Genomic DNA, 15872 nt, shown 5'->3' on the forward strand with positions numbered 1-15872 from the left:
ATGACTAATTATACTTCTGCTGATTTACTTGATCAAAGTTGCTTCAACTTTAAGATCGTTTCCTTGACTTCTTATTGCTGCTCATTGGATTGTACACGTTCATCATGGTTTACAAATGATGGTAAGCGCTAACCACTCAAACGAAAATGATTGAGAAGCGTTGAGATTACTTTTCAGATATTCATCTCTGTGCCATTTGGTAGTCTAGTGGTAATACCAACCTTCAGAGCATTCCGTTCATGTAGTTCTCCTTGAGATTATGTAATGCTTGCCGAATAGATTCTTCATCTTGGCTGGAATACTTTAAGCATATCAATCGTTGGGCAACACGATACAGCATCTGCAGTTGATGATACAGTTGGCAGTTTACTTCCATCTGCTTTATTTCCTGGAAAAATTCAAAATGCCAAATTATCATCTGTCAAGTTACATATTGCCAGATTTATTCATTCAGGAAAGTGATGAAAACAGGAAATGCACGGTTAGCTGCACAATAGACATGTAGATGATGAAACTGAGCACTATCTATGCCTGAATAGAGAAGAAGCTTCCTAAAAGCTCAGGGCATCAAAACCCTTCTGTGAAAACCTATGGGAGAACAAAAGCTTGACAGTCGTGTTGATGTCCGTTGCGTATGAATCTGAAGCTGTGATTTCCTACTTCTATAATGAGCTAAGATGCTTAAACAAAGATCATGAATCAAGTTTTGTGACCTTTTAACTAACATTAAGCATGAACCCATATTGACTGCTTAACAGAAATGACCTTTTCTTTGATCTTTGACGTGATGCTTCTAGCCGTTTCAATCACTGAACTTGGTAAGCCAGCCACTTCTGCCAACAGAAGGCCATAATGTGGTACATGTCTTGGTCCATCCTTGAGTTGAAACTAAGTGAATCAAAGTTTCAATCAATAAACATCAGCCAAAGATCAAGTTTAGGGTAGTGCATAATTAGAAATACTACCTTGAAATCTAAACGGTTGTTTTTAATGGCAACATCAAAGTGAAGAAGCTTGACCCTTGGGTAGATGGTTGCTAGTTCTGATAGGTTCTCCATATGAGTAGCAAATATTGTATACCTGAAAAGATCGAAGAAGTAAGCAAATTCCTGCAAGCAAAATTTTGTCATGTCTTCATACATGCGCCGAAGGTTGCAGCCTAAGAATCAAGTAGAAAATCATACTTAGAAAAGAAAAAGAAATAATTAATGTCTATTAAGATGTTGGTCAGGTAGAAAAATAATAAGATGCTAATTCATGATATTACAATTAGCATTTATTGTAAAATTCAACACAGGTATCATATGTCATAAAATAATCAGGAATTAGCCACTTCTTCACCGCTATTACATAGCAGTAGCATGCTGACTAGATATCAACTAAACAGTGTTCATATATAGGCGTGATAACGATAGAATGTGAGAAGTGATTACGCTTTGAGTGATAGCAGATGCTCACAGCAGCTCCAGGCAATTGCAAATCCATCAGAAGAAGAAGTAGCTCTCCCAAGCTCATCCATAATTATCAGGCTTCTATTAACAAAGTAAAGTTGTGAATATATATTTCACATTTCTGTTGGTAAGAGCAGATGATATGTCACCTCTGGGACAGATTTTGCATGACAAAAGCTGTCTCCTTCATCTCTGTCATAAACTGTAGCACCCAAAGTAAAAACAACAGCATGACATGGTTTCCTACAATCAAAACTGTATTTCAATTGTAGAATGTATTTTTCAAAAATACAAAAGGGCTAACCATTTTCAAGACTTAAGTCTAGAAATTGTACCGTACTGGAGTTTGATTCAAGATTATCCACAGAACCCATCCTTGTAAATATACGATCAACTACCCTTATGGTTGAGAAGCGAGCAGGAACATAACAACCGATATGAGCCAGAATAACAATAAGACAAACTTGTTGAAGATAAGTGCTCTTTCCACTCCTGCATGAAATCATGAATAGCTAAACTCAAGCGAAAAATATGCCTAATACCATCAAAATTATGAGATGGTCCCTATTCTGTGGCTAAAGATGGTGCAATGGGCCACCAAATGGACCAAAAAAGAAATGCTAGCATTTCTGCCGCAAAATCTTTTAGGATACTTCAATGAGACCATTGCCAATAATGGATATCTCAGAACTATTCTCATTACTTTTATTGTTTCACTTCAAAAACTCAACAATTTGAAGGGCACACAAAATTACCGTGTGCACGGTATCATTTGAAGAACAGATTATCCAGGTCGTTTCTACTAGGGTATTTTTCCGCTTTTCATGCTCTGAATTTAACAGGGGATATTTAAAATAAAAATAACAATAATAACAAAAATTTGGAAAGGGATCAAACTTATGTTCATTTTATTCAAAAGACCATCAAATACATGTTCAGAAGAAGTGTTACAAGTGTTACAGTGCATAAAAGGACTTCATATCCAGTCCAGAAGCAACTTCAAATGGCAGCATTACTCACATGTTCGGGCCCATGACAATGACCATGTTTGACGCTTCTGAAATAAAGAGATTGTTGGGCTGCAAAATGAGTTGTTACATGTTAATCACTTTCCAGACCATGAAGCAATAAATCAGCAAAATAATTGACTGCACAGTTCTACATAAGAAAGAACAGGCAAAACCGCAAAAGCAACAAAATGCCCCAAAGATAAAGTTACTTACAACAAAGTCATTGTGAATACTTTCCAGGACAGGATGTCTTCCAGCTTCAATTGCGAATGGACCATTATCTATGGTACAGCAACTTATCAGACATGCCTAATCACATAAGGAAATCACAAGGTGTATTCTAAAGAACAGGAAAATTGCGTACTTGTGAATTCTGGTCTAGAATATCGATCAACAAGCTTAGTTGATATTACATGAGCAAATGAATTAACAATCATATCCAGAAGGCATAGAACCTCTGCAAGCAGGGCAAGCGTGGAGACATGCTCTCTTATAGCATCTAATAGAGCTGAAAAATAAAGTGGCCACAGAAATGATTTAAAAGACTATTTGGCAAGCATAATGACTGTATATAATGCCTAGAAAAATTGTCCAAACAATTACCCAATTATCAGTTGAATAATTGTTAGTGTAGGTGCATGTAAGCCTGAGCAGACCGGTGGTTTTGGTCCCAAGGGCTGGGGACCTAAGATCAGACTGAAGGGTACCCCTCAGTTCTGATTCAATTCATCCGGTTTGATAATTCGACAGTTAAAATTTTTAAAAAAAGTGAACATCCAGTTTTGACTCTAAACCAGACCAAACCGGTCAAAAATCGATCCGATCTGGTTCAAGAAGGTTCTAGTCAAATTTGGATTTGATTTGTTCTGCTTCAAACCTGTAACAGGCCATGTCTAGGTGCATGAGGCACTAGACTCCCTGTGAAATGCAACATACTGTAGTAATTTTTATTTTTATTTTCCTAAACATGAGATTACAAAATTTTAAAATTGTAAAATTTACTAGAAATTTGTGAAAAAGGGTTTTTTAATAGTTCAAAGACAGAATATTCATAAAAAACTATAATTAAGCCTAATTAAGAAGAGAACCTTGTATCATTGCAAATTGATAAACCCTGTTAAAAACAATAGTCACAAACTATCTTAGTTCCACCTCCAACCACTAGTCAAGGCCTAAAGTTTCCCTTCCCTTTTTGAACTCCAGAAATATAAATGATCACAAGACAGCCAAGAGTAGTTACAAAATGTTTTCCTATCAATTAAACTAAATTAGATCTATCCAGCAAGTGACCTTCCATATGCTAACTTATTGTTACTTAATATCAAGAAAGCAAGTTTCAAGTGGTCAATTGTGTTAAAGAAATTAAGGAATTTAATAAAACCAGAGGGATATATAATGTTGTATCCAAAGATGAAGAAAGGATAAGCATGCATTTGAAGTTTATAACACCCAAATGTACCAAAATTATCATAGTCTATCTGTTACAACCTTCAAGGCAAACTTCTGTTCTTATATAGCACTCTTCAGCTGCCGACTTATTCCTGACATTCAGCTGCACGTTTAACGCAATGGATCTCAAAATGATGAAAATTTTCCCAGGATACAGCCAGTTTAATTGAATGTACAACTAACAATAAGGGTATTTACATCCAGTCAGAAATATGAACAAATGATGAAAACAGGCACATTACAATCATGCGATAGCATATCAATCTTTACCATAACTTTACAATCATGCTTATTAACAACATTGATTTTAAAGTTTAATTCATGATTGTTGTTCTAACTTCTAGCAGGGGAAAGGTAAGAATGAATAGTTTGAGAAGAAACAAGCAATGAACCAACTATACAACATGGACGTCAACCAATATTAAGATTTGTATTTATTTATATATTTACAAAATAAGAATCTAGTTACAAGCTGGAGATTATCATACATATATATATATATATATACCCAATTTCACCATGGTAACTTCCAAACTGATCTCAATAAAATTGCAGCACTAGATGTTCATCTAAGATTAAACAGTCAGAAAGAATTTGGTTTCTTGGACTCAATTATATATTTGCATTATTTTCACACCAGTTATTTTTGTACACCAAAACATGTTACGCCATCAGCCATCCTAAGATAATGGCAAATGAGCATAAAATTAATTAGAAATACTTGGGTCATCAATAAGCCAGTCAAAGAGCAGCTTGTGATCTAAGTTCATTCCATCAACAGGAAGAGGCAGTATACATGCAGACCCAATTCAATTTGCAGTATATTAAGTTGATATCAAATGGAATAATGGCAAATAAGCATAAAATTAATTAGTAATATGTGGGTCATCAATAAGCCAGTCAAAGAGCAGCTTGTGATCTAAGTTCATTCCATCAACAGTAAGAGGCAGTACATATGCAGACCCAATTCAATATGCAGTATATTAAGTTGATGTCAAATGAAATAAGTACTATCACCACCTCTTATAAATGTAGAATTAGTAAATTTCATGCCAAGTCAGATTGAAATTAACTCCAAATGAAGATGATACTCACAGAAGCAAGTTCCAAAGTAGAGCAATGTACATTGTTTCCATGTTTCAGGACCTGATTCATGTTCCACAGGCATATGAATTAACAACTACTGAGGACATTTTCATTATAAATAAGTAGAGAAAGGATGTTATTTGCAACCTGAATGAACTTGCTTGGGAGCTTTCCCTGGATGTCCTTCAGTGGAATGCTAAAGTAAAAGCCTTGTCTATTATTGAAAGGAAGTTTTAGGTTTGGCAGCTTGAATTCTTCACGGTATTTGTTTGCAAGATTATGTATAGCTGCATATTTGAAAAGGTAATGACAAAAACAAAAAGAATATCAACAGACACAAAAATAAATTTCAAAAGAAAAAGCGGAAAAGGATGGTAGAAAGTAGAAACCTTCACTAGTATCACAAAATGTTCTCCGTGCAATATCCAAAAGTCCGTCAATTCCAGCCTTGACAGCAAAACACTGCTGTGTTCGGGCAACAAAAGGAACCCTTGCATGAAGCACATCTTCTTCTATCACCTCACCAATTCTTAAGGGAGGAATAAAAAGGAAGAACATTTTCAGGAAATGAGTGAACTATACCATAGTTAATTTTAATAAGATTGGATGTGAGCGCAAGGTAAACAGGATGGTGCATCATTGACATCATATTTTGTTGCTCATAATAGCCCTACAACAAGAAGATTTCCCCTAAAAGTATTTCTAAGGTGTAAATTAAATTCCATCTAAACTACATCAATGTCAAATAATAGTCTTTCAATCACAAACTGAATAAATAGAGAGAACTCTCCATTGTGTAAGACTTCAATTACATCACTATTATCTAAATCTCCACAACCCTATTATCATTTCCTTTTATTTCCCACCATATAGGTCCATTTTACTCTCTGAATGCATATATAGAGCATAGGATGCAGGCCCCATGAGGCCAGGAGCATAAACAACCAAATTGAATAGGATAGACAGTGGAAAGTTCTCCCTATGAGAATTGGCAGTCAATCATGAACAAACCAGAGCATAGTCATCATTATAAGGAGATGCACGGTAACACCCCTCACCCGTCTACAGTGTAGCCATAAAGTGAGGATGTTCATGCACTTTATTATTGCATTAAAAAAAGAGCTAAATTTCTTTACTATTGAATTTTATTTACAAGAACAAGATTACCATGTAAATGCCAATATTGTTAGAACTTAATTCAAACAGGATTGATTTAGTCTTCATAATATCCTTCAAGATTTTAGGAATAATAGTTTTTAAGGTTGTTGCATTTCAATTTTTAAAATAATGATATAATCTTGACTAAGTGTTGAGATTTATGTGGGATTTTATTTTATTTAGTTAGACTTTTGCTATATAAATAGCACATTTAATAGTCTTTGAATAAAATGAGTTGTACGGATTGTTTATTTCTATTCAATAAAAATGTTCTTTATTTTTCTGCATTTATTTTTGTTCTAACAAATATACACTATTCCGAAGCGTTAAACAATTGAATGGGCTAAATGACAGTAGACCTACATTTCATTTCAGCTTAGACATGGGATATTTTGGCCATAATATGTCCTTTTTTTGAAAAAAAAAAAAATCCATATTCTAGTTGAAAATATTTGACCAACGAGAATCAAGAAACTCAATACTTCAACTTCTAGAATTGCTTAAACACTAGCTATATCTAAGGAAGCATTGATACACAATTCAGCAATAAGCACTGAGATATACCTCTTTCTGATGGAAGCATATTTCTCATTTTCACATACCGTCTTGTAAATATTTGCAAGAAGAAAACTTTTTGCATCTTTAAGCACCTGAAATTCTTAAAACACCATTACTTGAAAACATATTGAGTTTGGGGAAAATCATACGGAGCTTGCAAAAGATAAAAAATGCACCTTTGAGAGTAAAGGCAAGGCATCTAAAGCAGTTTTAAGAAGAATAATACTTGATATCAACACTTGGCTCCTTCTAGCATTATCAGTACCTAAGACCTCATTCGTAACTTTCTTTGGCTTGAAGCAGAAATGACAAAGAACTCTATCTGAATGAAGAGCATGAACAAGATTGATGTTAGCTATTAAATCAAATAGACTTGAACTTCCAGAAAATTTCCCCCCCAATATGGGATTTGGGATCTACTTCTTTTTTAGCTCTTCACTTACCAGTCTCTTTTGGAAACTTACGCAGAACCTGAGAGAGTCCAAAAAAAAGTTGTTCATTGCTCATCAGTTCATCCTGAAATCAAATGAAAAGAAATTCCTTATAAGATAAGGCTAAGAGGTACAGCAAGATGTCCCTCTATGCAATTCAATGAAATAAAGCATGAACCAAATTTAAATTGCAAGCATGAGATGATCTCATCTTTTACCAAATTAAATATTAACAATAAATTTATTTCAGGAATCTTGCTGGAAATGTTTGAAATAATTTGTACAACCAAAGAAAAGAATTCAACCAAGATTGGCATCATGAAACCTATGAATTTGTGGCCTGAACTTAAATATCAAACTTTGATGCAACTTTGGTTTATGATTTAACCATCTCTTCAATATACATACACAAGGTTAAAGATCTGCTTTCTAAATTAACTAATTTCATGAACAAACTTAAATTATAGTAAAGCGAAATACACATGTTTTTTGGCTCTCTCTCTCCCTTATATTCCCTTCTTCTTCTTCTTCTTCTTCTTCTTCTTCTTCTTCTTCTTCTTCTTCTTCTTATATTTCTTGTTAATTCTTTGATGACGATTACCATGACCCCTTCCTCTGTGGTTTCTCACTCTGTGAAGTATATTATAGACTTAAAAAAAGATAATGCTTACGGCTATTGTGATGAAACTGTAAATGCTTCTAGAGAAGGTGCATCTTATCGAAAGGTAAAATTCTGCCTTAGCTCCATTCTAGAATCTAGAAATCTGAGACAGCCAAATCCAGCACTAACCAGGCAATCCAGACGAGTATTGATAGTTTCCATATCTTTTAAAGGCTGCAACAGATTGGCACGTAGAAGCCTAGCCCTGAGGAAAAAAAAAAATTCCAACTCAACATCACATTCTAAATTCTTATAGGAGGAAATGAAAATTAACCAATAAAAAAATGTAAAACATCTGAATACTATGAAGGGTCCAACTTTTGCTCCCATATTTAAGCTCCAATTTATGCTATTGCGTGGTGGATCCACCGAGTTATATGATTATTCATACCCTCCTATGGTTTTTGTCGTCTTAAGCATATGGAACAGACTTCTTTTCTTGTTGGTTGCGCCCCAAAGGGGAGAATGAAGTGGCTCAATGATTTCCAAATTCTGAACACTGCGATAAAATTTTAGAGTACTATGGCTTAGGTTTCTACTACAAATTTCCTAAACAAAACACAATTTTCAAACAAATTGAAAGTATCGTCACCAAAACATGACCAATAATACATTGGAAATTAGCCTTTTGGGGTGGGGGGAAAAGAGAGCTTACCTAGTCGCATCAATGTTCATGTGGTCAAATGATCCATTAAAAGTTACCTGGAATAGCAAGAGTTCCACAACTAAAAGTCAGAAGCCTTTGCTACGTAAATTGTAAGCATACATGGGGGTGAAGATCTATAGAGAAGAATAAATGAAGTTATATGTCCGTTTAGCTTACATGTCTAACAAAATCTTGAAAGAACTACACCAATTGTTAATCATAAGGAAGGATTTCAAAATTGTTTGGACTATTTGCACCACCAATTTAAGGTTTGCACGTTATTTTTTTTAGTGAAATTACCACAGTTTATCTTGGAAGGACTGACTATATTTGAGATTAACGATAACTGAACGCAAGATTGGCTTGAAGTAATATTGGTCAGATCTGACTTCCATGTATCAGTTAGTTGACACAATATCCAGAATACCATGGCATAAGTTGGCTATTATTAATTCCATCATTATGTAAATATGCTCAAAAATGGGTGTTACTGGATTATAGATCCATCACGAGCATGCTTAACTACATAAAAATAGGTATGCAAAAGTTTATCAAACACAAAAAAGCAATATGATATTGAAGATCTATAAGGTTGAGGAAAAAAAAGTTAATATTTCTTAACGGTTTCACTTTGCCTAGGCTGATGGGCAATCTACATATCTGAGATTTGATCACATAAGCATTATATCAACATAGGCAAATCGCGGTGATAGAGCAACCAAAGCATCTATTAATTTTTCAACTGGCTGCCAAAAGCACAAAAATTACCGAGTACATACCAACAATGAATGGCTTGTAACAATGACCCCTCTCTCAGCTTCTGTCCTGTGTACGACACAGTTGGAACTTCTGCTTTAGAATCAAATAGTAAATAAATAAATAAATAATCGTAAGCAAGTTAGTCTTCACAAACTTCAAGAAAACATAAATTATAAATGTATGATTATTGTAAGGATACTTAAAGATGAAAAAGGTTAAAAGAAATATGGAAACAGCCATATGACTTCATAACTTTTTAAGGAAACCATAAAGGACAATCAAGGATTTTATGATCCTTGACTTTCGAGTACAATAATCATCCACAATGTGAATTTTGCCTCTGCTTACTGCAATGTCACATGTCTGCACTATGTACAGGAAATGATTTTCAGAAGCAGATATGCAGCATTAGATGATTTCTTGTTTCCCATTAGATATGATACATATTTAACCCTCGAATCTGAAAATTGATTTTCCATTCACTTTCAGGTTCACACAGATTCAAAACCAAATGGAATTTAGAATTTTTCGGTTTGTTTTTCTCCCTCACCTGTACCAACAAGAACATTACATCATTACAGCTGAGCATTCTGAAACAACAAAGACATGACAATAGGCAATATTCTAATTCAAGTATATTTATAAAGGTTCACCTCAAGTTTGTAGTTTGTGCACCTTTTCCTATTACAATATCTAGTTTCTAATATGCACTATTAAAATATACCTGAGCGCCTATGTCTAACAAATATGAAATAATGCTGAAAAATAGCATTAATCAATTTTTTCAAGCTTTGATAATTATACTTAGAGAACTAACCATTCTAACCCTGTAAATTCATCATTTTTATGGCAGTCAAATGATTAAGCATGTGATCTGCATATGTTCAATTAAAAATACATCTATCATGAGATTGCTTTTTCAATTAGGTTATGCCAAGTCTCCTGGACTAGGTGAACCAAAGTGACATATATTCAAGAGACAAAATGCAGCTGCACAAATAAACACGGTGACCTGCATAAGGTATGACATATTGAAGTATGTTTAGTTTCCCAACGTGAACTTACTTCTAAAATGAAAAATATTTCTTCCGATATAATAACTCCTGAGAACTATTCAGAACATTTTTAATGAGCACTTTAGCTGTGCCTCTAGATTCAAATGCAATTTGTTTCTAACTTGAGTCTCTGGCCCAACTAATGATGAACAAACTAAATGAACTACATTCAAAATTAAAATTTTAATTACTGCAAATATGCTGAAAGCTAACTTCTGCGAATACCACTTTATTGTAGCTGCAGCAGCAGCCAGGCAGAGATAATATTGCTTGTAGTAAGTATCCAGGCCAAGTGCTGAAGGTTCCTTGGCTGCTAAATCTCTAATCAGTACAGCACCCTGGAATGAGTAACAGAAAAGGCATTACCACCAAAGAGATTTACGTGTCAGCACCTAGAAATAAAACATCAGTGAAAAATTGAAGTTTTTGGTACAACCTTCGTATCATCAAAGCAACCACGGGCCATCACAACCTACAAAAAGTTAGCAATGGTAAACTTGGTAGGGAAATACTTACAAACAAAGCATGTGTTTAAGGTATGCATGCATACACAAATAGAGACAAATGCCAACCCAGAATTCCAATTCCTTAAGGACATCACCTTCTTGACAAAAGCATAAAATCGATCCACTAGTTCAGAAACTCCAACCATTCCATCAGGAGCCACTTTGTTTGGAGGAGCGATAATCACCATAGGATCATAGAATTGCAACAAAGTTTTTGTATTCTGATAGGAGCTGCTAGTTTCAATATATTGAGAAAGATGCAGTGATGCTGACCTCAAGTCAAAAGCAGCCATTCCCACCTGTAAGTTGGACGAAATCAACTCCATTGAATATAAAGCATCCACAACTTCAGCTTGCAAAACCTATTTATATCAAACCAGGTCTACTAAAGATATTCAGATTCTTTTAAGAGTTCAATAACTTCAAATTCTATGTTATATAACGATCAGAATTGCTTATGCATAGCTAAATCTTTTAAACACTACTCTTTGTTTTAGAATCCAAAAATTGTGTACCAACCGGATCCTTCTTCTTGGCTCATGAGTGAATTATTTTCTTTAAATTAGTAAAGAGAGAACTTTATTTCTATTATTATTTGTAGCAAATCAGCACTAGATATTGAAAATTGAAATACTCCTGAAATTCGTTTATGTAGCAAAATAAGAAAACTATAAAGCATTTTCAAAAAAAAAAAAAAAGAAAAAGAAAATAAAAGAAAGAAAACAATTTGCAAGTCCTTGACTAAATATGAAAAACTCATTTCCGAGCCTAAAAGCTGCACCATCACGAAAAAAAATATGTAATAACTTAAATAATATGAAAATACAGTAGAATTATGCCTATAAATAAGCATCTTAAGCGCATCCACATTTAAGATTCAAAATGCAATTCGAGAATTCAAATAGTAAGAATAACCATAGATAGAGGAAAAATTAAGGAGATGAGATAAAGCAGATGTTTACATTTTAATATGTCAATTCAAACGTAAGCCAAAACGGTAAGATTCCCAATCAAAACACATATTTTACAGATTTTTCCTTTACTTTCTAGCATTTTCCCGGAAACCGAAAGGAAAGAGAGTACCTCTTTGGCCCTGTTTTCTATTAGGCCAATCACGATGCTTGATCTCTCTCCTCCATCGTCTTCCATTTTGCTTCGGCGAAAAGGATTGAAAAATCTTGCAAATGCGCGCCAACTCGTGATTCATTTATAGGAGACTAGGAGTTGCATTTTCACAGTTTTACTTTGAGCGAGGTGCGTAGTCTGCTTAAAATGCGCACCAGGATTGGCGGGAGTTTGATTAATGGGATTAGGGCCATAATGGTCTGCATAAAGTTGTTCACTGTCCAGTTACTTCCTTAACAGAAAAAACTAACAAATCCACTTTCATGAAAAATTTACCAAATATCTCACATTGCACTAAAATATAATACAATTTATATTTATAAAATTTACAATTATCTTTTAAGATGTAATGGATGAATCTTATATACATATAAGAAAAAGAACACATATTCCATAATCACTTAATAATTTCTCCAGTTCTGTTATCAAATGTTTAAGCACCACCTTAATTTTTCATTAGCTTGGAATGGCGGCAGAGCGTGATTGGATTTCACATTTTCACTGTCTCGGTCCCTGCTCTGTTAGGAATTGGGTTGAAACGGGATGAAAACAGATTTTCCATTGTTTGGTAATTAAAAATATATTTTTCATACATTTATGTTAAATTATATATTATTAAATTATAGTTTGCAAATTGTCAGCACATTCCACAAGGAATATCATATGCCTTTACTATTGTGCAATATAATTGAAGCCTGGCGGCTATTATCGCATACACTCATCGGTTGAATTAAGTGCCCTTGTGCTGCATAATTTTCTTCTCCAAACTTGATTTATTATAAATTTATAAACCAAAATATATGGGACACAATATGTATACAAGTTACTCAAGTTGCTTTGCATTTAGTTAAAAAAAGCATTTTTTTTTTTAATTTATGGTATGGGGTTCACTATTCTCTTGGTTCTTTGATTATACTTACGGCTCCTTTATTCTATCATGGTATAATAAGTTACTCCTGAAAATTTCAAAAAAAAAAAAATTGTTAAGGTGTAACACTTGACCGTATTTGATAAGAGATCGATAAAAAAAATTTAAGTTTTGTTAACTTAATGTCCAAACTTAACATTTAACCCCCAAAACTTAATCTATTATTTTATAATATCAAAACAACATTACTAAGGGATTAAAAGTTATAAGGGCATGATCACTCCTTATTAACCTCCTCCTACCAACCACCCCTGAGGATCTACTGGTTACTAAGGTTCTATTGGGATGTTTGTTTTCTGTACTTTAACTATGGAAGTGGTATAACAATGAGAATCTGAAAATGACTAACAAAATGCTTTCAAAATAATCATTAAAATAGGAAAAATGAATATGCTAGTACAAGGAGACCAAGGAGGAGGGATAAAGAAAAAATGTAAGGCAGCTTGCCTATCACAAGGGAATCAATCATCTAGAAAGGTCCCTGGTAGAATATAGACAGGTCCCTGGTAGAATATAGACAGTCTGCGTTCCTGATGATAGTCCACTAGACATTCTTGCCAGAGTGCATGTTGCAGTTGCACCATGCTAAGTGACCATTGCCCTTGTTGACAGCCACTCGAAATCTTCCCACCAATAGAAGGAAGAGAAACATAGAGTGCTATTCTAGTATCCTCATACAGATGATAAGAGAATTATCAAAAGTAATCAAAACCAAAATGGCCGGAAAATCACGACTAACAAAAATTAATATCAACAAACGAAAGCAGATTCACAATGAATATCAGAATAGATCCTCCATTTGATCAAAACTAAAGATCAAATTATCCAATCAAACCACACATTACATGTTACGAACTTGAATTAGAATTCCCAGCTAAAACAAAATTTCAGTTTTAAATCAAACCACATATTTATAAACTCAAATTAGAAATCCAACAGCAAATATAACAAAATTGCAGTTTCAGCGCATTTACATTTATATTTTCACATCAGTCAAGACCACATTGTTTTTGCATTTGCTTCAAACTCAATCGGCTAAGAATTGTATCCAATCGAAGTGTCTCTTGCCCAATCCTCTATATCAAAACTTTGTTCCTGAGAAGGTCAAAAACCATCCAACATTAGTTGCCTGGATTTTTTTTTTTTTTAAATAATAATAATGATAACAATAACAATCACAATAAAAACTTTCACATTCCCTCAAACCCAGCAAAGAAGAAGTTACGGTTTTGTCATTAATCTTCTGTAAAATAAGTAAATACTAGATTTTCCCTTCCTTTTCCCACATCTCTGGCAACTACAAAGACATCCAAATTTCTAAGCATGATTATGTGATTCCATTAATGGAACTACAGAATTATCCCAACCAGTAGTTATAAGTGACAGATTTTCATTAAAAAGAAGAAGAGAAATTTGGGTTGAAGTTTGCATTAGCTGTATAAAGAATGCAATATAAAATGCAAAAAAATTGGGACCTAAAATTATATTAGAATCCAATAAACTATAGACATTGTGAGGCCATTTTTTTTGTTTTCCCCAAAATTTAGGCTCTATTGGCAACCATTTTTAAAGTGTTCTGACCATTATAAAAAGATATGACACCACTATTTTTACAACAGTATAATTTAAACCAAGCATAACGGTTAATAAAACAACAGCTACTGTATAACAGTTAGCCAGCTATTAGAATAGAACAGCTAAGGGCTGCTAAATAAGCTAGAATTGCCAAACGGACCATTACAGCTTCCACCTTTAGAATTAAACAGAGCACCGGGTGCAGCTAGCCACTAATTAGACAATGCATCTGGCCACTTCTTACCAGAGTTCAAGTCTGAAGGAGAAAATGCCCATCTTTAGCTAATGATTAACGAGTAATTTAACAACTAATCAGGACATGAAACTCTAATCCAAAGAAACAGAACAGGCATCATAGATTTCATAGCGAAAATCAGAACATATTAAAGGAAAAATAGTATTATATTAGAAGAAAGAGAGGAAATAGCCAAAGGCACACCTACGTCTGTTTGGTGTAAGAGGAAGAAGCAGGGACACGCTTGGTACGAAACATCAGGTAACCGACGGGTAAGACCACTCCAATCATCATTATCGCTGCGCCGATAATATATCTTAACGGACTCGGCGGCTCCACCTCTATGATTCTCCGGTACTGAATCCCCATCAGATCATAACCGAAAAGTCAATTCAAATATTTTGGTCATGAGATCTGAATCCACAGTTGGATAACAAGAGAGAAGAAAACTTACAGGCATTTTTCTTTTATGTTCTCTTTCTTTGGCTGGTGCAGCTTGGAGCGATCGATAGAGAGAGAGTAGCTGCAATAATTGTAGACGAAGGACTGGGAGATCCGTTGCTTGCACTTCAATGGCGATTTCTAGTTTTCTACACTACTGTGTGAGAACTGAGGATCTGGATTCTAGATTTTCTACCATGCGATTGGTCCTGTGAGTTCTGTTTGCCACTTATATCTTGCCATGTGGAAATTAATTAATGAAAATTTTCCATTGACACAACCATTTTCTGGGTTCTTTTACAATTTTTTTTTACCAACAAGCTCGGTTTAAACGATAAATTTGTGAGTATATTTTTTGAAAATAACGTATTTTATAATTACGATTATATGAAATTCACTTAAAATTGTGGGAAATAGATGTGTTTATTTAACGTATTTTATTTAATATATATATATATATATATATATATATATATATTATCAGATTCAATATAATCCTCACTGCAAGATTAATTATTTTTTTATTATTTAAAAAGAAATTAAAATATATCTATATAGAAATTAATTTAAATTATATAGTAATGAGAGTTACTAGTATCATTAATTTCATTTTAATACTTTATTTTCATTTTATGTTTTATTTATAAGATGAGAATTATTTTTATTATTTAATGATAATTATTGATAAAATAATATATATTTAGTTTTAATAAAATAATAAAAAATACTTAGTTTTAATAAAATAATAAAAAAATTTATAAAAATAATTTTAATTTTATAATTTTTAATTATATTTTA

At 33.6% G+C, this 15872-nt stretch overlaps 2 protein-coding genes across 3 annotated transcripts; both read right to left on the reverse strand.

Moving 5' to 3' along the window:
• Window positions 1–38: 38 nt before the first annotated feature.
• LOC110646077 (DNA mismatch repair protein MSH4) lies at window positions 39–12073 on the reverse strand. The gene is made up of 24 exons (XM_058138108.1): window positions 11854–12073; window positions 10866–11069; window positions 10701–10736; window positions 10490–10602; window positions 9230–9275; window positions 8460–8506; window positions 8196–8303; window positions 7934–8009; window positions 7156–7228; window positions 6889–7034; window positions 6719–6804; window positions 5386–5525; window positions 5144–5283; window positions 5006–5056; window positions 3950–4013; window positions 2826–2969; window positions 2675–2742; window positions 2472–2530; window positions 1787–1943; window positions 1601–1653; window positions 1434–1532; window positions 966–1080; window positions 766–888; window positions 39–388 (listed from the first exon to the last, which is right to left on the reverse strand). Exons 1-24 carry the CDS (start codon window positions 11917–11919, stop codon window positions 224–226), a joined length of 2379 nt encoding a protein of 792 aa, XP_057994091.1. The 5' UTR covers window positions 11920–12073; the 3' UTR covers window positions 39–223.
• Window positions 12074–13591: 1518 nt separating this feature from the next.
• Window positions 13592–15304, reverse strand: LOC110646076 (uncharacterized). Of its 2 annotated transcripts, none has more exons than XM_021799400.2 (3): window positions 15088–15304; window positions 14842–14990; window positions 13592–13918 (listed from the first exon to the last, which is right to left on the reverse strand). In XM_021799400.2, exons 1-3 carry the CDS (start codon window positions 15091–15093, stop codon window positions 13900–13902), a joined length of 174 nt encoding a protein of 57 aa, XP_021655092.1. In that variant the 5' UTR covers window positions 15094–15304; the 3' UTR covers window positions 13592–13899. The 2 variants fall into 2 exon arrangements, with proteins under 2 accessions (XP_021655092.1, XP_021655093.1); XM_021799401.2 differs by having other exon boundaries at window positions 14838–14990; window positions 15088–15301.
• Between the last annotated feature and the right edge of the window lie 568 nt (window positions 15305–15872).

This window comes from Hevea brasiliensis, chromosome 16 (assembly GCF_030052815.1).
Source record: "Hevea brasiliensis isolate MT/VB/25A 57/8 chromosome 16, ASM3005281v1, whole genome shotgun sequence".
Taxonomy (NCBI): Eukaryota; Viridiplantae; Streptophyta; class Magnoliopsida; order Malpighiales; family Euphorbiaceae; genus Hevea; species Hevea brasiliensis.

What these genes read in the sequence shown, in the direction of transcription:
- LOC110646077 (XM_058138108.1), bottom strand. Translation starts at nt 11,919, where the DNA reads ATGGAAGACGATGGAGGAGAGAGATCAAGCATCGTGATTGGCCTAATA. An exon ending in ATTTTGTGATACTAGTGAAG is followed by an intron (nt 5,284 to 5,385) that starts GTTTCTACTTTC and finishes TCAAATATGCAG; the next exon opens with CTATACATAATCTTGCAAAC. An exon ending in ACAACCGTTTAGATTTCAAG is followed by an intron (nt 889 to 965) that starts GTAGTATTTCTA and finishes TGATTCACTTAG; the next exon opens with TTTCAACTCAAGGATGGACC.